Raw genomic sequence first — 22,350 nt, forward strand, 5'->3', positions numbered from 1 at the left:
TTTAACCTCAGTGGAGAATTACAATGACTACAAAGGATCATTCTAATCTATACAGGATAACTAGATAGTCTATGTAATCACCTATACTGTTAAGTCAAAACTCAGATTAGAAGAATAGCTAAATTAGATGTTTAGATCAGCATTTTTAAATGTAAAATGTCTTTCTCTAGAGAATACCTAGGACAGGGTCAGACAGAACACATTGAAAAACTAGATTATTTCAATCAATAAATTAGGTCCCATGAATTCCCCTGCTACTCCACGGCTTTGGCCATATAGAGATGTTCTTTAAAATGTAAATTCTATTAATTGGTTTTCTGTATTGCTATGAAACTCTTTAAGACCAACAGAATGTTGAATACAAATTAATTATATTAATTCAATTAAATTAAAGATTTGGGAAAACTACTGATAATTTTAAGAAGCTAATATAGTTCAGCCTTTCTTTTAGTTTGTATTTTAAGAACTACGCTGTTAAATAAGGTAATAATAAAATTAATCCTTTTATTCAAAAAGATTCAATATTCTAAAACCAAAAGTCAGTTCTGCACTGATGGGTTTGGAAGCATTTGTCAATCCTTTCAATCACAGTTCAATAAAAGCTAGTACAGTAACTCAGCCCCTTTTAAACCAGCTACAGAAATGGTGACCTCTGCTGGCAACTGCCCCCTCATGAAGAGTTTTAAAAGGCTTAAAGAAAAAGTGACCACAATAAACTAAAACATTTATTAGATCAGGTGATACACTTAAGAGAAATATAACACCTCTTCCCACAAAACTTGCTTAATGGTAACAGAAGTGGAAGACACATGTAACAACACTGCTACAACTGCATTTGATTCACAGTAAAAGGGAAATTGTCCCTCAGCTGAATTTGATTTAGGTGAGCCTGGTCACAGAGGCCAATGCATTTAAGAGCATTTCTACAAGGGTCTTCCACCCTGGGATAGATGTCCTCTGGGATCCATCCATGTCTGTTGTTCTCCTGACACAATGTTCTTTGAGCAGCTCTGCTGAATTCATTAAATATTTGCATCTGTGTGTATTTATACCCAAAATTATGTGGCTGAGCAAAGCAAGATGATTTTTGATGAAGAGATCATAGTATCTATTAATGGAAGCTCTGTGTGTTTCTATCTGCTCAGTTCCACATACACTACAGCTCTGTGACTTTCAGGCCCCCAATATAAATCTATACTTTCCTGAATATTCACACCCTAAAAAATGCTCGTAGTTCTGGCCACCATTTACATCCCAGAAAAAGAACCATTACTGTACAGCACAAGAAAATATGCAAAGCACCACTCAGTATTTTGAGCCTGCATACAGCTAGTAAGATGAAAATCACTGTATGCACTGTATGTATATAGGTCCTCATTCATATATGAAAACTTCCCTGGTGTATCTTCTAAATCCAAAATTAAAATGGCTGTGTAAGACAGTTTGAAATACTATGTTTAATGGCTTTACTGCCAGGCTTCTATGGAATTATTTGCATTTCCTGTGCCAGTGTTCAAGGAACGAAACACCTTTGACTTTTACTTCTCTTGAATGGGATGTTTATTTCCCAGTGGAGTGGTTTTCTTTCCTAGGCTCTTGCATTTATAGCCATGCTTTGTGATTTCATGGTATAGTAGTTGACACCACTAGATGATGCGCATCAAGATCTTTCAGACCCACACTCCCTGTTTCTAGCACCAGTTTTATCACATTAACAGAGCATCCACATTTCATAGCGGTATTGCCTTGAAGAAATTGTGAGACAGTGACAAAACATAGCAAAGGTCATCAGGAACTGCCTGCCCTAGACTTTACAACCCCATCCCTAACACAGTCTTCCTTCAGTCTGACAGTTCCTCTAAGTATTTTCTGAACACAACTCTGATTACTGTCAGAAATCATACCTGCAGGAACAATATCACTTAATGCAGCTCAAAACTTCTTTTGTTCAGGGATTTTCTAAAACTGAACATTGAACATAGACCATTAAATTGATTTTAAAAAAAAAAAAAAATCTTTCTCTACCTTATGTTCCTGGCTCCAAAATCTAATTTCCTGTTCCCAGAGGGTCCATAAAAATGTGCTAATAAAAGACCAGATTCTGCTCCCATTGACTTTTTATGTATCAAAACTCCCACTGATTCCTGTCTTGCCAACAGAAGGCAAGACAATTTCCTTGACTTTGTTTGTGGCATTGATTTAGAATCGACAAAACATGCCCATGTACGTTACGTAAATACAAAGATCTTTCCAGGAACAAAATTAAGAATCCATAAAATTAATCAGCTTCTTACACAAAGGGTTGTCATTTATTTTGAACTGCCACATCTGTGAGAAATGTTACTCCATTAAAGACTATGCAACAAAAATTGATTTGGCTCTGTTAGTTTTAAATTACTTAAAAAGTAATACTAGATTAGACTGTTTCTGACAGCTCTGACCTACAATGAGTAAAGTAGCCCAGTATAAATACCACTAGGAAGCAGATTATTTCTTTGACAGCTTTCTGTTTTCTAAGTATGTTTTTCTAGTTAGTCTAAAAGTTCCTGGGTTTTTTTAAAGCCTTCATGTGCTAGATGACTCAGGTATGAAAAAAGACCTCTGCTTGTTCACAAAGAGATTTGCCCCGTGGTGAATGACGCAGCCTGTGTTTTCCAAAATGCATCATTTCCTGCCCATTATTTCACCATCCTTTTGAGACACTCTGTACCAGCCCCAGACCAGCAAGGTGTTTAAAGCCAATCTATTACCACAGCCATCTAAATTTTTTGTCAATTTTGTATTTCAGACCGAAAATTCAAACTTCTACACAACAGCCTTTCAATAGTGGCATCATGCATTAAGAAAATAACAACAGTTACTAGACAGCTACATAACAGTTACATTTCTTCAGGATTTTGGGGAGGCTTGGTTTTTTTAATTACTGCAACTGCCTTCACACATCTAGAAAAGGACTAATCCTTGTGTTGCCCTTCATTGGTGGAGACAAATTGACTCTTACCTAGGAGACTGAATGGCACCCATAATGCTGGTGCTCTTGGTTCCTTACAGAGCTAGTATATGGCTGTACTCTGCTGATACCTAGAATTCTGCACTAATTACATCTATTCAATAAAAAAAAAAAAAAGCATTAGAGAAAGTCTACCACTTGTTACTGATTACCCAGTTCTGATCCTACTAAAGATTTTTCAGCACACAGAAAACTCTCATTATTACAGGCTAACAGCATGTGAAAGGGATCCTCTTTTTAATGGGGAATAAGCTGATTAATCTTTCTTCTGATCACAGTGTTAGCAATTTTATTAATTTCCCTCAGAAAACTCATCATACTAACTGCACTTCTTCCCTGCAAAAGGGAAAGTTCACAAACTGTGTCACTAGAAATAAAAAAGTACAGACAGAAAATTGTTTATCTTTTTTTAACTATGGGTACAGCATAGAGCAGTTATTTTTCATTCAGATCTTCAACATTCATTCAAAGCTCATTCATTCTTACTTCTCATAATAAAGACTACAGTTCTGTATATAGGCTGGCATTCTTTGGTCACCTATGGATGACATTTTTCTGTATTCCTACCATAGACTGGTTGTTTCAGAACATGCTTTTTGCTTATGCTCAGTTTACCAAGCAAGCCATAATGCACTATGAAGAAGTTTTTTCCTCTTCTTTGTTTGTCATACTTTTCATATTCACATTAGTTGCAAATATTATTTGTTGCTGCAGACACAGATACATATTAAGTAGCTCAGGGTCTACCCTTTTTATTTCTGTGGGCTCATGTTTTTACTTCAGTCCCTTCACCATGCTGAAGTAAGCAGAACAATAAGCAGCAGAAACAATGATATCTTACTGTCTGTGGTAGTCAGGCTTTCTGGCATCTACTACATTTGCAAGCATCTGGGAGGTCTGAATAACTTTTAGGACATAGAGGTACACACGCCTACTGTAACACAAATTCTGTAATCAAACAGACCTCATTTAGTTGGCTGGTGAAGTTGAGTTGATGTCTGGACTCAGAGGTTCTTTCCAACCATATTGAGTCTATGACATGCTACCTTTAACATACTACCTTTATGCAGAAACCTGATAGAAAAAACTGTTAATCTTTCATCAGGTGTGATCGACACAACATTTTCAAGGGCCATTTGGTCAAGGGTTCACAAGACACTTTTATTTCACCTTTCCTTTCCCTACTGAAACCGAAACCAGGTAATGTTTTCTGCTGAGCTCAGTTTGACATCTATGCAGCAACCAAGAACTGTGTACTCAGTTATTCATTGCACAAACGTAGTAGCTGGTATTGTATTTAAACAAATAACAAGCCACAGAAATTAGGTATGTTTCTATTTTCCATGTCAAGACTCCTTTCCATTTCTTTCCTTGTTACTGTTGTCTTAACAATGCCACATATATTCAACATCTATGTTTTTGCTCTGCCTAAATCCACATCCTCTGTTCCCCAGTCATTCTTGCCAAACCTTCCTCTCATTCTCAGGCACATGCTGTAAACAGAAGAGTGAAGAAGTTCACTGCTCAGCCTCACATTCCAGGGCTCTTTAAATGTGCCAATAGTAAGGTTCTGGCTTTCCCAGAGCATGCAGCATCACATGCATTAGAAGGACTTTGAGCCATGAGTTCTCCTAAATGCACATTCTTGGACTGTAAACTACCTTTGTGAAAAAGTCAGAGCACTGTGAAGGATTGTATTTAAGACCACTTTTTTTCTGTGTCTTTTGAGACAGAAAAGCATGTGGCTTCTTCTCATTTCTCTCATTCTTTCTTTTCTATTAGAAAGCAAAGACATTAGAAGACTATTCAATGAACTGTAGAATTTCTTAGTCTTGTTCAACCTTTCAAAATTAAAAAAAAAATTCAAGTAACTTGAATTCAGCCTTCAGCACTTGACCCATGATTGTGCCAACACTTCAAAGCAAAAGGGAACACTTCCTAAGAAAACAATACTTGTGAAAAATTGGGCATAACCTGTCTTCAGGTCTTCTTTGAAACTATCATTCTAGATGCAAGAAACAAAACCCACAGAAATATCCTTTTGAGATCAACTCTGATTCAAACTTAAAATAGCCCATTTTACCTTCCAGGTGTGATTTTTGCTGCTAGCAGTTGTATCTTCAAGAGGCTGGGTACATTGGCATTACTTATCTTTCAAAAAACTTATTTAATTCCTTAAAGCTCTGCAAATTATCTGTCCCAGAAACAAGGCAGCATTGCAGCATCATTCAGAAAGAACCAAACAGGCTAGGTGCTATGCTCCACTCTCTTAATGTGATATATCTCAGTGTAACCCTAATGTAAAACTATTAAATAGAAATAAAGTTTCTCCATTTGGAAGGAGCTCTAGTAAAAGTTTTCAAATTATTACAAAGAACAAAACAAGTATACAGGAAGCAATTAACTGCTTGAGTGAGAACATCCCTATTTTTTAATTTTATTAAAAATCATGGGTGATAGTTTGAAACATCATTGAACTCAGTCACTCTGCCTTGATTATGGTTTGGCTTTTCCCTCTGTGTTGCCAATCCATAGGGAATACATTTCATCCCAACACTGAAATAGTGAAGGATGACTCAGCTGATAAATCATCTTTTTTTTTTTTTTTTTTAATATTAAGCAGTAAGTATTTGGCTTCCCCAACTGCTAAAGTGAAAACTGGCAAGCTGATGTTGTAACTCATAGTTTTGGTCACCTCTGACTCACATTCTAAGAGAAGGAAAGTAACCTGTAGCATATGATCTGTTATAAAGTGGTATAGTATGACAGATAACACAAGTAGCAGCACTACACCCTGTCTTTTCTGTTCAGCATAAAGTCCTTGTCATTTGAGAGACAAATGTTTCTGTTTCTGTTGCTTTCTGATCAAGATTTGTCTCTAATCTGGAATCAACCACTAACTCAGGACTTATGGCTTCTGACAGTAGCATCAATTGCTAACTAAACAAGCAGCTACTGAAATCAGAGCACTTGTGTTTTTCTAAATATACCTCACCACCTCCTTAGCTAGAACATAGACTCAGCAGGTGAGCTATGTCTCTACTTTCCAAAGATTTGCTGAATTATTTAAACAAGTTAACAGTAGAGAAAAAAGGCTATTTGTAAAAATAATAAGTAAACTTAGAGCTCTTATTTTCTTGCATTAGTAGGTAAGTTGCAACAGAAAAGCAGCCAGTGGACAAGCAAAGTATGCAAACTTTGTCATGAAATGCCTAAAGCATAAATGGACTTAAAGACAAAGTCAAACAAATCTCAATTAAAGTCACAATGATTCCAGACAGACAAAACCCATCATTCTGCCCAGCTTCTCACTAAGTGTTTCTCCAAGCATGGAAACATTGCCAGCTATAGCAAACAGTTTAAAAAATTAATGACAGTAAAAATGGGATTCACTGGGGACTGTAATCCTTACTCCAGTTAAGCATTGCCAGAGGCCCAACATGAAGAAACAAGTACTATTTCAAGTAGATTGCAAAGCCAAGGGAAAGATTAACATCTGTCAGATTCAGCTACAGATGAGTTTCTCGGTGATCCCTGAATGTCACAAGAATTTAGACAGGCTAAAAGGAAATTTAAAAAAACCCAAAAAAACCAAAAAAAACCACCACATATCTGCAATTCCATTTGCAAAATTAATTCCCTACATTTCAGCTATATATTTTCAAATAGCTGTGTGTGATGTAACCCAATGTTACAAAGCAGAAGAATATTTCTTACAAATAATTCATTGTCAAGCTTGGTCTTGTATGAAAAGGACAGGGAACAGTTCTGTTGCAGTAGCTAGCACTGCTGTTGCTAGCCTCCAAGCCATTTGTTTTCCTGTTTTAAGTTATGTTGCTGTGGACTTTGTTTCTGCCTTATCCATGTCTATCTCTATTAACCAGATTAAGACTTTGTTCACATTCTTCTAAGTAAAATGCTGTAGAGTCTGGGAAGAGATTTGAAGTCTTCTTTTAACCACTATAACCAAGACTTCAGGTTGATATATTTTAACATAGTATTTTGCAAAAACAGCATTCTTCAGGCAGGCTACAACTCTTCTATCTATGCTGGTTTGAATAACACACTCCATTTTGTAGTAGCATTATCAACAGCATTTGCATGTCATCTGGTTGTAGTGCTGCCTCAAGCTGATGAGTTTACAGATTTTCAGATCACCATTTTTTTCTCAGTACTTTAAAAGCAACCAAAGGCTCTGCACATCTTGTCCTGCTAGGAACATAATACACATTTGTCTGCAACATTTCAGTGGTTCAAGGGTTGGACTCGATGATCTCTGAGGTCCCTTCCAACCCAGCCAATTCTATGATTCTATGATTCTATGATTTTTCACTTAGTAAACTGAAAGAAACACGATCTGAACTTCAAGCTGCACTGCACTTACCAGCTGTAGCCTTTAGATATTATTGACTTGTTATGATTTCTGTGGTTTTTCCTCTACCACTCCACAAATTTCAGAAGTACCCCCTCCCACTCTGAGTCCTTGCTTCCCTGTATCTTCTCTAAGGTATGTGATACAGTGCTAAAAAAAAAAAACCCACAGAAAAAAAAAAAAACACAGAAAGGTGAACAGCTTAGAGATGTGAAACATCAGCAATTAGCATAATTTTGCAAATTGAGCATTCAGATTTTCAGACTTAGAACAAGGGCAAAGAACATTCTAGAACAAGCATAAAATTATGGAAGTGCACAATTAATAGGAGATGCATCTTTCCCATTATACTTATTGACTGTAGCCAAAAAATGCATTCAGCAACGAGATCATGCCAGAAAGCAAAAAATGAACATGTAAGAACTCTACAAATGTTGCCAAAACAAGTGTGTTGCCAAATGCAGAACTGCTGAGACTGACAGGTTAGTCCAACTCCCTGTTTCCTGTTCTAAAGCAGAGGCTGCTGAAGCCTGAACTTCATGTAAACTTCTTTGCACTTTGTTGCTTGCTTAAAGGATTCCTATGTATTAGGGAGTGAAGAATACAAGAAAGGATCAGGTATTTTCTTCACAAACAATTTTGTTTAACTGTTCTTTCAACCTGTGTGATGAAAAATGTAGAAAAACACAGGCATTTACTCAGAGAAAGCTCACTTGCCGACTCTCAGCAAGGGAGGACATCTTGCACATCTCCGCATCACACTGATTACTGTCAACACTTTGTGTGAGGCAAGGTTGTTTAACAGCGGTCAGGCCCCAGAGATCTGGTTTGAGATCCAGACAAACCCTTTCCCAAATTTAAATTTCATCTTAAATTTCATTTCACCCTAAATATCTGGGTGGGGAAAAAGAACCTCGTATCTTCAAACCTTCAGAGCAGCTGTCTCCCCTCAAGCTCTGACATAACACAAAGACAGAAAACTCCTACTCGCCCACTGCTCACTGGGTCTGAGCCCAGAAGCACACACCATACAGCTAAAAGATGGACCCAGTTCCAACTATCTTTGCTCTCTGGGAGCATTGGTCAGATATTTTTGTGCAGCAGCTGTCTGACACACTCAGGATGCTGGGAGCCTTCCACAGTGCATTATATGTTCAGTGTCAGGGTCTCAACTAAAGCGAGTTAGTAGTTGAGTAAAGCGACTAAAGCGAGTAAAGTAGTTGAGATTCTCAGAGCACAGGAATAAAGTAACCTAAATAAAATCACTGTATTTCCATGTTAAAAGGAAATGCAGTTTGATTAGTTTTTCTGAATATATATTTTGTTACTACTGTACAGAACCCACTACATTGCTGCAATCTCTCTGTGGTTGCCAGCAGTTGCCTCGCATTGCAACTGTGCGAGTCACTATGGGATGTGTTAAGTAAATAACTTCCATTTAAGATGAAAGCCAAGATGCTTAAGACAACAAGAAGTCAAAAGCATACTGCAGTAAATATCTGGGATGGCGGCAACTCCAAGGCAGCTGATTTCAATGTGTGAAAGGAGAAAGAAAGCAATTTTAGACAGTCTTGAATACTGAACTGAGAACAGTTCGTAACAGAATAAAATACAGGGGGAAAAGTAGGTATGGAGCACTTTGCATAATATCACACATTTATGCAGAAACTATACTTTCACAGTAAGTAAATAAGAAATACAAACATAAGCCTGAAACACATCAGTAAAAATTTCAGCAACAACATGGTTTACAGAGGAGCTTTGTCTCTTCACAGAAAATGGTGTGGCATCACTGCTTCTGAAGTGCTAGAACTCAAAGATTAATTCCTACCTGTTTCCTTTTTCTGACCATCTCCAGAAGAGCAAGTGTAGTAGAACAAGTGGCTTATATGTCTAAACAATAGTACAAACCTCATAATTTTCTCAGTAAACTACCCTAGATGTCAGGAGTCTCTTACTTCTCCTCTAAGAACTATATGTATTCCCGGAGAACATAAGGAGTTACACAGATGATACTACAATCTGGTAACTTTTTCAGTGCTTCTGTGTTCTACTTTGTTTTATTTGGCAGGGTTTCCAGATTTTTTTTGAAGACAGCTCTACTACAGCCTGTTCTTAGGAGATTCCACCCTCTGATCTGAAAATAGAATGAGGGGGGGTGGAGGGAGAGACCCACCACACACCGTTTTTCACCTCTTTAGTAACTTTCTATTTTTAAGTCACCAGAAACTACTAAGAAGCCTTCAAAACTGAAAGGTTTTCTTGCAACCAGCTTAACTATACACTTAGTTCAGATGGCATAAAACACCTTATTTTATACCTCTGGAGTACTTGGGAATTTTCAGAAAATTGTTTTGAACAGAAATTAAGCGTAAAAGGTGAGTGGAGTACAAGAGTCTGAGCATCACTCCATCTTTACAATCTTCAGAAGAAGCTCAGTTCTTTGCATGAGAAAATATCCAAGTGTCTGCCCAAATCTTTGTATGTCACCTCATGTACAGCAGGATACATCTCCCTGCTCTCCATTATTTATATCCAGTAGTCATCTAGAAGTTATATACTTTTAAAATTTACAGTGTACGTCAAATAACACAGAAGTAAAACCACTAATAAAGATCAGCCCAATTACTTTGGGTTTTTTCATACATTCCATTCAATTTGGTGCGTGATGATTTATAGGAAAATTTTAACACTTTAAGTTAATCCTAAGTGTTGATCCCATACTGTAACAAAATTAGTTAAATACAGATACAGCAAGGTAGGCACAGAATGAATGTAACTGCCACAGGGTCAATAACCATAACTGCAATGAAAATCAGGAAGTAAATTACTAAAGGTCATTATCTCCATATTGTCATGTAACCTGATGCATTAGAGAGAAAATTCAATCACTAAGTAGGTAACTGAATGTCTCTTGAAGGTAAAACAGATTTAGAAGTAAAAATATCCTAAAACATAAAAAAAAAAAAAAAAAAAAAAAAAGGAAGGGGGTAGATATGGAAAACAGCTACTGTTAGCAAGAAATCTGTTATTCTTAGGTTCATCACTTGCTACACAAGTTGCTTCTACTGACCATGATTAAATTTGACTTGCCAGGTACAGGAATACTTCAACTCCCCTCTTGTATTTGCAGAATTCCTATACCGTTAAAATATCATTGAGGCTTTTAAAACAGATATGAAAGCAGAGGAAGATTTATACGTGATAATATTCCTTTTTGATGTATGGAAAGCCTAAAACACAGGGTATTAGAAGTCATGGGGATCTTGACCATAATTTCTGGATGCTCTTTATACTTACGTATTATTATTTTACAAATTCAAGATCTAGAGAAGCACTACAGAGAATGGAACCTATCTTTGGGAACCTGATCGTAAGATATTAGCTCATTTTTCTACCTCATTCTAGCTCATTTGTGTCACCACATTTTATGCATTACACTACAAGATATGTCCAATCACTAAAAATTTCATTTGATTCAAATTTCTTGATACAGTGGTAGGAAAGTGGAAAAGAGTAACAAAAATTAATATTATGCACTTGAATATAAATAGTTAGCATTACTGCTAGGATTCAGCTGGTTCCTATTAATCAGAGTTTGGACACAAACTGGATTTATATTCCCTTCTGAAATGCTGGAATAAAATCCTAAATTGGAAAAGCTTATTGGCACTTAAAGACACTGCATTGTTCTGCCTGAGCTACTTCTGGCTGTAAGATGGAATAGTAACATTGTAGTCTGATTGCCCCCATATTTCCATTTCCCAGAAGAATTCCAGTTTCATTTTGATAGTTTCATAAAGTCAGTTCTTTCATTTCTACTCACTCCATATTGGAAGCCAAATACAACAAGCAAGGCAGAACCAGCTCAAGACCCATTTGGGAAAGGTGTTGAGGGATAAAAGGACAGGCCATGCTTCAGGAACCAGGAACAACTTCTCTTGTGTTTGGACAGTAACTAGATGAGCAGCAATCCTTTGCAGTGATAGTTGGGTTGGATGGAAGAATCTGTTTTCATGCACCTCAAAGGCATCCAACTTTATAATGGTGGTGTAGATTTACCACACTTATGCTGCAGAAGTTATACTACATATTATCATCTGAGTTCTTTAGTCACTCCTTTGTGCCAATAAATGAGCATTTATGAAAACCTGGAGTCTTCTAAAATATATATAGTTTGAAGTCTACATTGAAAGTTCCGAAGTAATCATCACATCTACCATTAATTTAAGGATTTGCTTTATAGGTGTAATAAAGGGATGATATACAACGATAGTATCCTCAGATAACTTATTTCCAGCCAGCATTTTTATTCCTAGCTCACACAATTTCACAAGCTTTATGCCACTGAGGAGAATCAGACTCACAAGCTCCTTCTAAGGCTGTTTCCTGTCATTTATTTTCAGAGAGATTCATCACTAGTTCTGATAAGCAACCATTCATTTTTCTTCACTTATTTAAAAATATTTTTATCCTGATAGATAATTTCTGCATCTTTAATGACGGTCAGGTTGTTACTTTACATAGGATAAAAGCTTCTCTTTGAACACGATGGATGTTTAACACTGTACTATCAGTCAGTCTGTCACAGTAAGAGCTTCATTCCAGTGCAACTTTTTACTGCTATGGCCATCACAGCCTGAAGATCACGTTCTGTTTTTCAAAGGAAGCCACATTTTAGATGACTGTTGATGACCCTAACTTCCCATGAGTGCATTCTACACAAGAAAGTACCATGATGCCAAACATTATACTCTTCCTTATGCTCTACAACTCAGTATTTACAAAGTTAACCTTTTTAAGGTTGAGCTCTGTGAGAGGTAGACATCATCTGCTCTAAGAAATCACCTCCTGCTGCTGCAGGCTGAATCTCTAGCATTAAGTAACTTCACCTGATACCTACTGCCCTGAGAGGATGGAGTGTTAATGAAGGTGACAGACAGCAGACAAGCTTTTTCCCATTCTGGGGCTCTTCTGCAGAGGCACCAGCAATCGAAGTATTTATGTACTGCTTCAGGAGGACAGAAGTGATAAAACCAGGCTCCTGCAAATAAGCCATTCCCATAACTCTTGCCCCAGTGAACATGGAATATGTTTTAAGTAGAAGTTTATTCTAAATCCTGATTGGCTTCTAATTTGGTGAACACCCACCCTGCAGGTCAAGGACATGCGTCATGGACAAAAATGGACAGATGCATCATGCACAATGAAGCATTTTTGTTACCTCTGAAGTTCTAGTCAGAAATCTAGAAGCAGGTATTTGTTGCACATTCTGTGATGGCAATGACATCAAGAGCATGATGCATGCTCTTTGCTGAAGGGCAATATTTTTCTCAGTCTACAGCTCTCACTAGAAATACTCAAAGGACCATTCCAGTACAGGAGGCATTTGGAACAAAAGGAAGTGTATGAGACACAGGTAGCTTCCAACTGGCTCTTCAGCATTCATGAAGTTCTTACTTACTGGATGAGTCACTATAGATATAATAGAGGAATGACATATTGAGTCCATTAGAAATTCCCACTTTCTTGCTCATCAGCTAAGATCAAGGGAAAGCTGAAATGCAGTTCCTCTGACACTGCTCTTAGTCATAATATCCTCAGGATGCCCTCCAAGGCCTTCCAGGTGTCTGAAATTTTTCCCTCTATTTCTTCTGCTATATTTTAATTCATTTCTCTCTTTCAAATGTTTCTAGTGAGGAAGCTGTGCCAGTAGACACCTCTTTAACAGCAACTTCAGCAGCAACTGCCTCGCTTATTTCTCTCCCACCACCAGAAGCAGTGAGATAAAACCAATACACTACTTGTTGCTTATTTTGGTGACCTACATGATCCCATCTGCCACATAGACAGCCAAGCATACCATCCATCATTGAAAGTAACACCAGAAAAAAAGCAGGACTTTACTGGCTGCAAACCATCTGCTCCCAGTTTGGCACTTGTTTGCACTTAGAGGTGCCTGCAAGCAAAGAGCTTTTCAAGACACAAACCCACTTCTTATTTCATGTGATCCATTTTTCCTCTCTTATATCAAGTCCCTTGTAACATTCATTTCTTTTAGACTGTTCAGCTTTTTCCAGTAGTGTCTTTATTGAATGACTGCCAAATAAGCAAAGAAATAGGGAGAACGATCGTCAATATTTCAATTATTACCTTTTTCAGGCAGCTCTTAGATCAGTTGGTAAATACTGTATTTTACTCTAAACCCCTGTGAGGCATTCATGTGCAAATACCTTTTTGTGCATTCATCATGTGCTACTCCTTTCTGTATGTGCTGAGACAAGAAATAAGAATGGTTTGTTATCCCCCAGGACTGTAATCATGAATGCATGTAAATTCTGTAGAAATAATTGCTTCAGAAGAATATTTTCTTAACCTCTGGAAATGGTAGGTAGAGAGGAACAGTATAGAGATGCATTCTTCATCATCAGATTGAGTAACACTGCATCATTTACTGGATCCTAACATAACTGGGAATCCGGGAAGAATACGGTAAAAGAACATAAAAAAAGAATCCCCACCTAAAATAAGCTCTTTTGTGGTTAAAAACTAGCCAGATGGAACTTAAGCAGTGTTTTCTTAGGGTGGCAGAACAGTTGGAAAAGTTTTTGAATTATTTTTGGCAGTGGCGAGCATATTATAGCTGTATCATTACTGCTACTAAACTGTCAACAAGAGTCCACTGAAAGGGTTATTACCTTGCTAGTACGTTCTTGCAAAACTACAGCATACTTAGTCCGGTAGCATGAGGCTTTGGATTTTAAAACTTTGACCTTTCTAACACATTCATACCTCTGTAATTAGCTTAAATCATAAATACTTCAGCCAAACAGGTACAGTAGAACATGAACTGTGATCTACAGACAGCAGCAAATCAGGAGCGTGCAAATGACTGCAGAAGCAGTGCACAACACGATACAATGAGCACAGATGACTCCTGTGCTCTGCACTGCTTGAAAATGTGTTTCGAAGATTTCAGTTAGATTTTTTTTAATTAAATAGCTTGGTTTTGGATCTTGCTAAGTTACTGCTGTTACTGGCAGTTGAGAATGTATGGTAGTACATTTGCTGGCAGACAAACTGCAGTGCCTTTACTCATAACCAGACTCACCTAGAAAAAGATGATGAGTTGTCTGACCCCTTATTTATCCATTACTGCCATGCAAATGAAGCTCAGATAGCAACACCAGTAGGTACTGATCCACTGGGCTTGATTTTGGTGAGGCAGGAAGATGCTCAAGAGGGATGAGGACCAGTGGATTGTTAACCATGGTCTGGTAGCACTAAAGGTACAAATGTGCTGCTCTTGAAAGCTGAGAACCACCCTTCAGACAAACCTCTACACTGTATAAGTGAAAAAGGCACAGTTCAGACAGCCAAGCAAGTGGATGTGTCCATGAACGCCTGCTATCAAGTGGGGAATGATACTGAAAACACTTACCTGTGGGTTAATTATTGAAACAAATACTTTTACTTCTAGTGGAACACAGAGTAAGGAACTCCCAGACTCAGCTACGCAGTCCAGCTGGCCTGATGGCATGCTGCAGACAACCTCAGCTCAACATCTGGATGAAATAAAGACCTTGCTGGTGGGGCAGTTGTTTGTGGAGTACACTCAGAGGTAAGCACAACCCTAACTCTCTTTTCAGGGCAGACTGAAATCACCTGTTACCAGTGTCACACAATAGCGTGAACAGCTATACCAGAAGAGGTGTTTGAATGACACTTGACGAATACATAGGTGGAGCAGAGAGTTCATCTTGAACTTTAAAAAACATTTGTCTGTCTTCTAAAGAATGAAGATGAGAGCTGTTTGCGTTTATTACTCTTATTTTCAGAAAAGCTTAGTTCTTTGCCTAATTAAACATGTTGCTTACTGATACCCAGTAGCTAGCTATTGTCTGGTTAAAATGAGAGTTGCCAATTTATTCTCTCTTGTGGGGAATGTTTACCTAAAATGAGAGATAGTCCACTTAGAAGACACAGTTCTTAATAAACATCTTCTGTGTTAATACACTTTTTGTAGTTTTGGCATTTAAATACCTGCCATAAAGTTTGTGACTAATATTACAGACACTCATGTCCTACAGCTGCTATAACTGGCAGCTATGCATCTCCCTGAAAATACAAGTGCCTGCACACGGCATGCACTGAGAACACTTCTAGAAAGTGCCGTGAAAGGGTTTAATAACTAAGATTGTGATGAAGTTTAGACATAACCCCCAAAACCTGCCTGTAAAATATCTGTATGTGTCAGCAAAAAAGTCCACAATCCTCACAGTCTAAGGCATACCCATTCTTTAAATGTTAAGGGTTTTTGTTTATGCTGTCATCAGGTCTAGTTCAGGTGTTTTATCTGTCAATTTCTATTCTCCAGTGTTTTAATTATTGTAAGATTAAAAAGAAAGTTGGTGAGATCTTTCTGATTTTATGTTAATGGCCTTAACGCAATGATCTTATCACATGCCACATAACAAACTCAGAAAGGGAGATAAACGGAGCTTCATTTTAGAGCAGGACATCCTGTACAGCAAAATAAAAGCAACAGCTCTTCTCAGACATTGCAATGCCTCTTTCATATAGAAGAAAACAATAAAAACAGAGTTTATGTATAAACATAATAGATTTAGGCTGCTATTGGCATGCCTAAATTGTGCCTGGATTTTGTTCTACAAACCTTATCCAGTAACATTTCTGTTAGGAAAGCTAGCTCTTTAGAGATGTAATGAACCATCTGATTTTAATTTGGTTGTTGAACAAGGGGTTACACTCTGAATTGTGCATAGCCAAGCGACTGAGCTACACCCAGCTCTATTTCCTTATACAGATGATGATGACTGCTCAAGCAAGAGCAGCATGTGGGAAAGCAGTAACCCTCAGCCTTGTTTTAAGCAAATTAAAGTAGCTTTGGATCAGTAAGGAATTTCTTTGTGAGAAAGATTTGACTCTCACCATCACAGTTTTGTCTGCAATTCTGTCAGCCCAACAGTTGCACAGACCACTACTAACACACCTTTTGGGTCTTTTTCTTTTCTCTTCTCCCCTTGATACCAAGACTGCAGCACCCTGAACCCCTCCAGGCCCTACCTTCACTTGGAATCTCCTGACGATTTCTTAAATGCTTGCTCAGCCCAGCACAAACAGTGCTGTTTATTTCCTTTCAGCTCTTGTCCGAGATATGACTGTCCACACACAGATCCTATGGGACAGCATTTTCTACAAGATTGTGCTCCAGCAAAGCTAAAGCCCTGGCTGAGTGTTTTAATGCTGTTTGGGATTCCAGTCTGAGAAAGCTGAACAGAAAGAGGGAAAACTTCAATGGCAATTTACACACACCCAGAAAAAAAACATTACAGCATGCAGGGAAGTCACAGTGGAACTGCAGTGCCTGATTCTGCTTTTACAAAACCTTGTTTGTCCTGTATATGTGCAGCTGCCTGACTGCTGGCTGGACACAGGATAATTCAGGGCCAGCTGAGACATGTCAGGCAAAACAAGGCAAGGATGCAGGGAAGGAGCTTTACTTGGTACTTCTTTTCTGTTTATACCCTGCTCTGCTTATTAAGTCTTAACAGAGGAAATACAATGTCTGCCCTAAACTGCAATTTCAGATCATATTTGAAGATCTCTTTTTCCCAGGATGCTTACTGTTGATTTACTAACCTAACGTGTCTGAATTCACAGGCAGTAGTCAACATACAGTAGTTAACTAACAAGGTATTACTGCTGCTGTCTTTTAGTATAAAATTGTTCTTAGTGACACTTTTGACATCTGTCTTACACTTTTCCATGCACAAGCAGGTGTGCATATTCTCCAGATCAAAGGAAGATAAGGACTGCCACTGGACCAACTACCCAGTGACATTTGAGGAATTTCTTGCTCATGGCACTCTTAAAAAAGGAAGGTGTTTCCTTGTACAGGATTCCCAGTACTATGGCCAACAGTTTTAGCTATGCTCTACCTATCATGCCAACCCATAAGTAGCCTGTCACCCATGCTACTCCTATGTAATACTCATATTTGGATTAATAGGCAGCTTGAACATGGAAAAATATAATCTGCCCTTGTGGCATATGATGCCTGAGCTCTTCTGGAAAAGAGCCTAGGCTTTAACTGTCCAAAACTAGCAACCTGGTACAGCCCATCCATAGTGGTAAAGTCTGACCATATGGAAGGTAAGCAAGGCTGCTGAGTGTGCATGATCCACCAGAGCTACCCCGTTTCCACCAGTATGGGCTTGGTGGTCCCAGCCTAGGCCCAAGGGTTCCTCTGCAGACAAACTAACTGAATGAACAATTATTTTAGCCAGGGGCTGCTTCTACTCTCACTACTCTGAAAGATATTTTGCAGCCAAGAGACCAGCCCTGGCCAAAAAGGTTGCTGCAAAAATCACTAGAGATTTTCCTCCTGCAAACATGCTGTTGCCATATGGTCTCCACATTAGTAATACCAAACAAGTGCTTCATAAACAGTGTTCTAATAACAAATACCAGAGGAATTAATAATAATCTTGCTAGTATTTTCTAAAGTTCTCACTTTATTAAGAACACTTATACTGTCTGAATGATCTCTTCTGGAAGAAAAACATCTGGCAATCACATGAATACCCGATGAAATCTGTATGATCCTGGGTATCTTACAAATTATACTGTCAGCAATGGCATCCATTTGCAGCAGCATGGCTTACAGTAACACTCTATTTCTCTTTTGTTCTAGGTGCATAGCGTTATGTCCATGCTGTACTACACTCTGATTATAGCTTTTCTGATCGGCACACGGGCAGCCCCAAAGTCAGAGGACAATGCTCCACTGGAGTATCCTACAGAACGTTCCCTGCTCAATTTCCACCAGAGTAACAGACACCACATTCCCAAGGTCGCTCCACAGACATCCCACAGCAACACTACTTGGACACGAAGTGGGAGAGAAGCTATAAACATCACCATGGACCCAAAAATCTTCAAGAAGCGGCATTTCCGATCTCCTAGGGTGCTGTTCAGCACACAGCCCCCACCAGTGTCAGGGCAAGGACAGAACGTGGAATTTCTCAGCAGTGCAGGTTCTCTCAACAGGACTGCCAGGACCAAGAGGACTGCACATCCTGTATTACACCGCGGAGAGTTCTCTGTGTGTGACAGCGTCAGCATGTGGGTTGGAGACAAAACCACAGCCACTGACATTAAAGGCAAAGAGGTGACAGTGTTGGGAGAGGTCAATGTTAACAACAACATTTTTAAGCAGTACTTTTTTGAGACCAAGTGCAGGGACCCTAAGCCAGTCGCCAGTGGGTGCCGAGGGATCGATGCAAAGCACTGGAACTCTTACTGCACCACAACACACACCTTTGTCAAAGCCCTGACCATGGAGGGCAAGCAAGCAGCCTGGAGATTTATTCGAATTGACACAGCCTGTGTGTGCGTGCTCAGCCGGAAGTCAGGGAGACCCTGAGTTGGATCAATAACCCATGACGACATCCTCCTACCCCCCTACCTCAGACTGTAACTTATTTTAAGTTATAAAGGACTGCATGATATATTTATAGTTTATACAGTACAGAAAGAACCTCATTATTTATTAAACTCTTTTGGGAACCTTTTGTGTTCTGTGATTTATTTGCTGGCCAAACTCTTCAGAAGATGTTCACTTCAGTTGTATCCAACCCTACAACTCAAATGTTCACAGAGCCACTGAACAATCTCTGCTTGTAGTTTGACAAAAAGAAAATATTTTTCACACTGTTTTCACCCATATTCCTCTCTCAAAACAAAAGAATTTTCCTGACAAAACCTGCCAGTTTACTGCAAAAATCTTGTAGGTTTATTTTAAGTAGAAATATTTTGTCCAGTTACCAAGAGACTGTAGAAAACTTTTTAAATCTTGCTTCTAGTTTTACTAACTACCCATAAAGATACTAATCTTAAATAATTAATCACCTTAGTGAAATACTAGGTCATGTTGCTAGATAACTTTCTAAGACCTTTACTGCATTTTTTAAATTTGACAAGTTATTTTCACTGCAAAAGAATCCATTCTGAATTATTCTTTAGTCTGCAGAACTGCAGAATCTATACACCTGTATTTTTGCATTAAAATGTTATTTTACAGCTCATTACTTATGAGCTATACTTGAGTGATGGGGTTGCAAACATCAATATACATAGATGAATAAAAAAGTTCAGTTTTCTTACTTAAAATCTGAAATCACTCTCTAGTGTTTTGGCAATGGGGACTTGACATTGAAACACGTCTTCTCATGTATGACAGAAATAAATAAATAAATAAATAAATAAATAAATAAAAACCCACTGAGCATATGGTTTAGCCAAAAGCCCCCAAATAACTTCATGCTCATTAATTTCTTTCTGTTCTTCTGCTGTCCAGAAGTACACAGTGGAGCCTGAGGGCTGTGATGGTGTTTCAGCCACTGCACACTGAAAAAAGCTGCAGCTTCTCTCATTGTTTTCTTTGGAAGAGAAACAGTTATCTATTGCAGAAACTTTTTCTAAACAAACACCAATAAGGTTTTTCAGATTGGTTTCTTCCAAATCCTAGAGGGTACATTTTCACCCTTGCACACAGCTATCCTCACACACTGTTATTTCTTTACTGAAAACAAGCAGACCTGACATTTGCTTCCTCTACACATAAACATCAATGAGGGACAGCACAGCTTTAGAGAAAATGTAGTAAGAACAATGCCAGTGAAAAATAACAAACCCAGGCAAGATGTGCTTTATGGTATCATAGTGCCACTCTCTGTGACATGGAAGGCACTGAGACAGAGACCATTTCTGATAATCACTGGTATGTCACCTTTCAGCACCCTCTAATAGGTGCTTATGGTGTAGGACAGCTATATTGAATGTTTTGCTCTCTCCAGGACAACGTATTTGCAATATTCACAGGAACTCACATGCTAGCAGTCTACAGTACAGCAGGCTGGGGTTAATAAAATCAGGAACAGAACAAAACACTTGAGAGCATTTTTTGATACTGTTGTTGATATGCTGGAGGCTTAGCCTTTCAAACCATAGCAAAGCTGATGACACCTTTCATAAAGACCTTCTGATTATCTCTAAACATCCTAAATCAGAGACAGATGAAATGTCATGGAAAATTCCTCTACAGGAACAGTGTGAGTGTGTCTTAAAACCTAGTGTTTCCCACATCATATTGACAACTTGATCTTGGAATGCAATGCCTCCAGGGGGTGAATCAGTGTATTTGTCAGAGCCCTCTCTCAGTGCCTGAGTTACTGATGAGTAACCAGTATATCACAGACTCATTTACTGGAGCAATCAGACTGATGGCAATTAAATTATAGTAAAAGCAAAGGTGGGAATCTGTTTTCTTACATGATTTTAAGGAAAATCAAATAATTAAAGGATTACTGCTCAGCAAGGTCTTCCTGAATACTGAGTAAGATCACACGATCACACATCACAACTGCTAGAGAAGGGACGAGAGACTGAAGGGGCAGGTGATATCAACTTATATTGCTGAAATACTGCTAAAGGCACTCAAAATGCCTTATTTTGCTGTTGTTTTCACTGCATCCAATGAACAACACAATATTTAGATAAGATACTTCCATTTATAATAGGTGCAGTTTTAATATTAAGCTGATTCAAGACTCAAGCTCAGCGTGGAGAGTTCTGCAATGGAATGGTCTGCACTACCTCCTTCACTGATTTGTATAGAGTGGCAACTGAAAAACCTGTGAGAAAGGACCTCTACAAATCAACTTTGTTCAACATAACTACTAGCTTATAGCACACTTCATTTCTCAAACACACCTCTGGTACCCACAGCTTCACCACTGCTTTTGAAACAAATGCTGCACACTGATTGCTGGATTCTCTTCTGATTGTTTTAAGAAATCTCCCAAGTTTTAATTATTTAAACAAGCTTGACAACCAACTGCTTCCATAAAGATGAAGTTACTTCATTTCTTCTTAAAGCCTTACTTAAAAATATAAGGACTGAAAATAATTCTGGTTAAGAAAAAGGAAAGCTAATTCACATAAATTAAGATCAACTAGAGAGACTGTAATGAAATAGAACTGCTTAACTACTATTATAATAATAAAAAATTATTCTCTTCAGATTCTTAGCAAATGAAACAAGGTTATTATATTTAAAAAGCAAAGGAGACCAGACTTGGTCACCTTTAGCCAAATGCCACATGCATGACACCAACAATCTTATTACTGTTCATTTGATGTGCAAGTTAAATTTTGCCTGGAGGAACACAGATTGTTCTCTAGAGAGATGAAGAAGGTGTGGACCATAATCAGTTTTCATCACCTAACATTGGACTCATCCTGTCATCACTGCTGTTAAAATCTTATTACAGTTGTGGCTTGGTCATGGGTTTTTTGCGGGGGGGGTGGTGGAACATGGGATAGACAGGATGGGACAGGGGACAAACAGCATGGAGACGGTAACATGTCTGAAATCTTACTGGTTACACCATCATTCCTAATGCTGAGTTGATGCCAAAAACCTGGAATGCCAGGAAGCCCACTCTAATGCCTGAATGTCTGTATTAATGCTTAGACCTGCAATCATGTTAAACTTCAGTGTTTTTACTTCAACTGCAATACAAACAGGAAGTCTGACACTGACAGAGAAAGAGCCAGGTTACAGAACAGTTGTGCTTTCTCTATGCTTCCTCTCATCCCTTACATGACACTACTGCTTTATTATCTGATGCCTCACTTAAATATGTGATTAAGGAGAAACACTGTAGAAGCCACACCCTTGCCAATTAATCTTTAGTAAGCAAAATCTTTCATTAGAGGAATTATAACCACTGTCAGGGAACTTACTTGCAGGGTTTGAAATCACTGTGTATTTTATTTTCTCTATCTGTCTTCTAAAGGAATTATTTGCTCTAGAAAAGTCAGCTTCTACATGCCTTAAATAAGCTATTCTGATATGGTATGTATAGCCTTACGTAACCAT

The 22,350-nt window shown here is 38.3% G+C and overlaps 1 protein-coding gene and 1 long non-coding RNA gene across 2 annotated transcripts in view; one reads left to right on the forward strand and one right to left on the reverse strand.

Moving 5' to 3' along the window:
• LOC115599731 overlaps window positions 1-22,350 on the reverse strand; it is an 88,673-nt gene that overhangs the window by 26,199 nt on the left and 40,124 nt on the right. The window lies entirely within an intron of this gene.
• On the forward strand, window positions 14,869-18,960 carry NGF (nerve growth factor). Its single transcript, XM_008490540.2, has 2 exons — window positions 14,869-15,003; window positions 18,100-18,960. The coding sequence occupies exon 2, from the start codon at window positions 18,112-18,114 to the stop codon at window positions 18,829-18,831; it is 720 nt and encodes a 239-aa protein (XP_008488762.1). The 5' UTR covers window positions 14,869-15,003; window positions 18,100-18,111; the 3' UTR covers window positions 18,832-18,960.

Source organism: Calypte anna, chromosome 26 (assembly GCF_003957555.1).
Source record: "Calypte anna isolate BGI_N300 chromosome 26, bCalAnn1_v1.p, whole genome shotgun sequence".
Taxonomy (NCBI): Eukaryota; Metazoa; Chordata; class Aves; order Apodiformes; family Trochilidae; genus Calypte; species Calypte anna.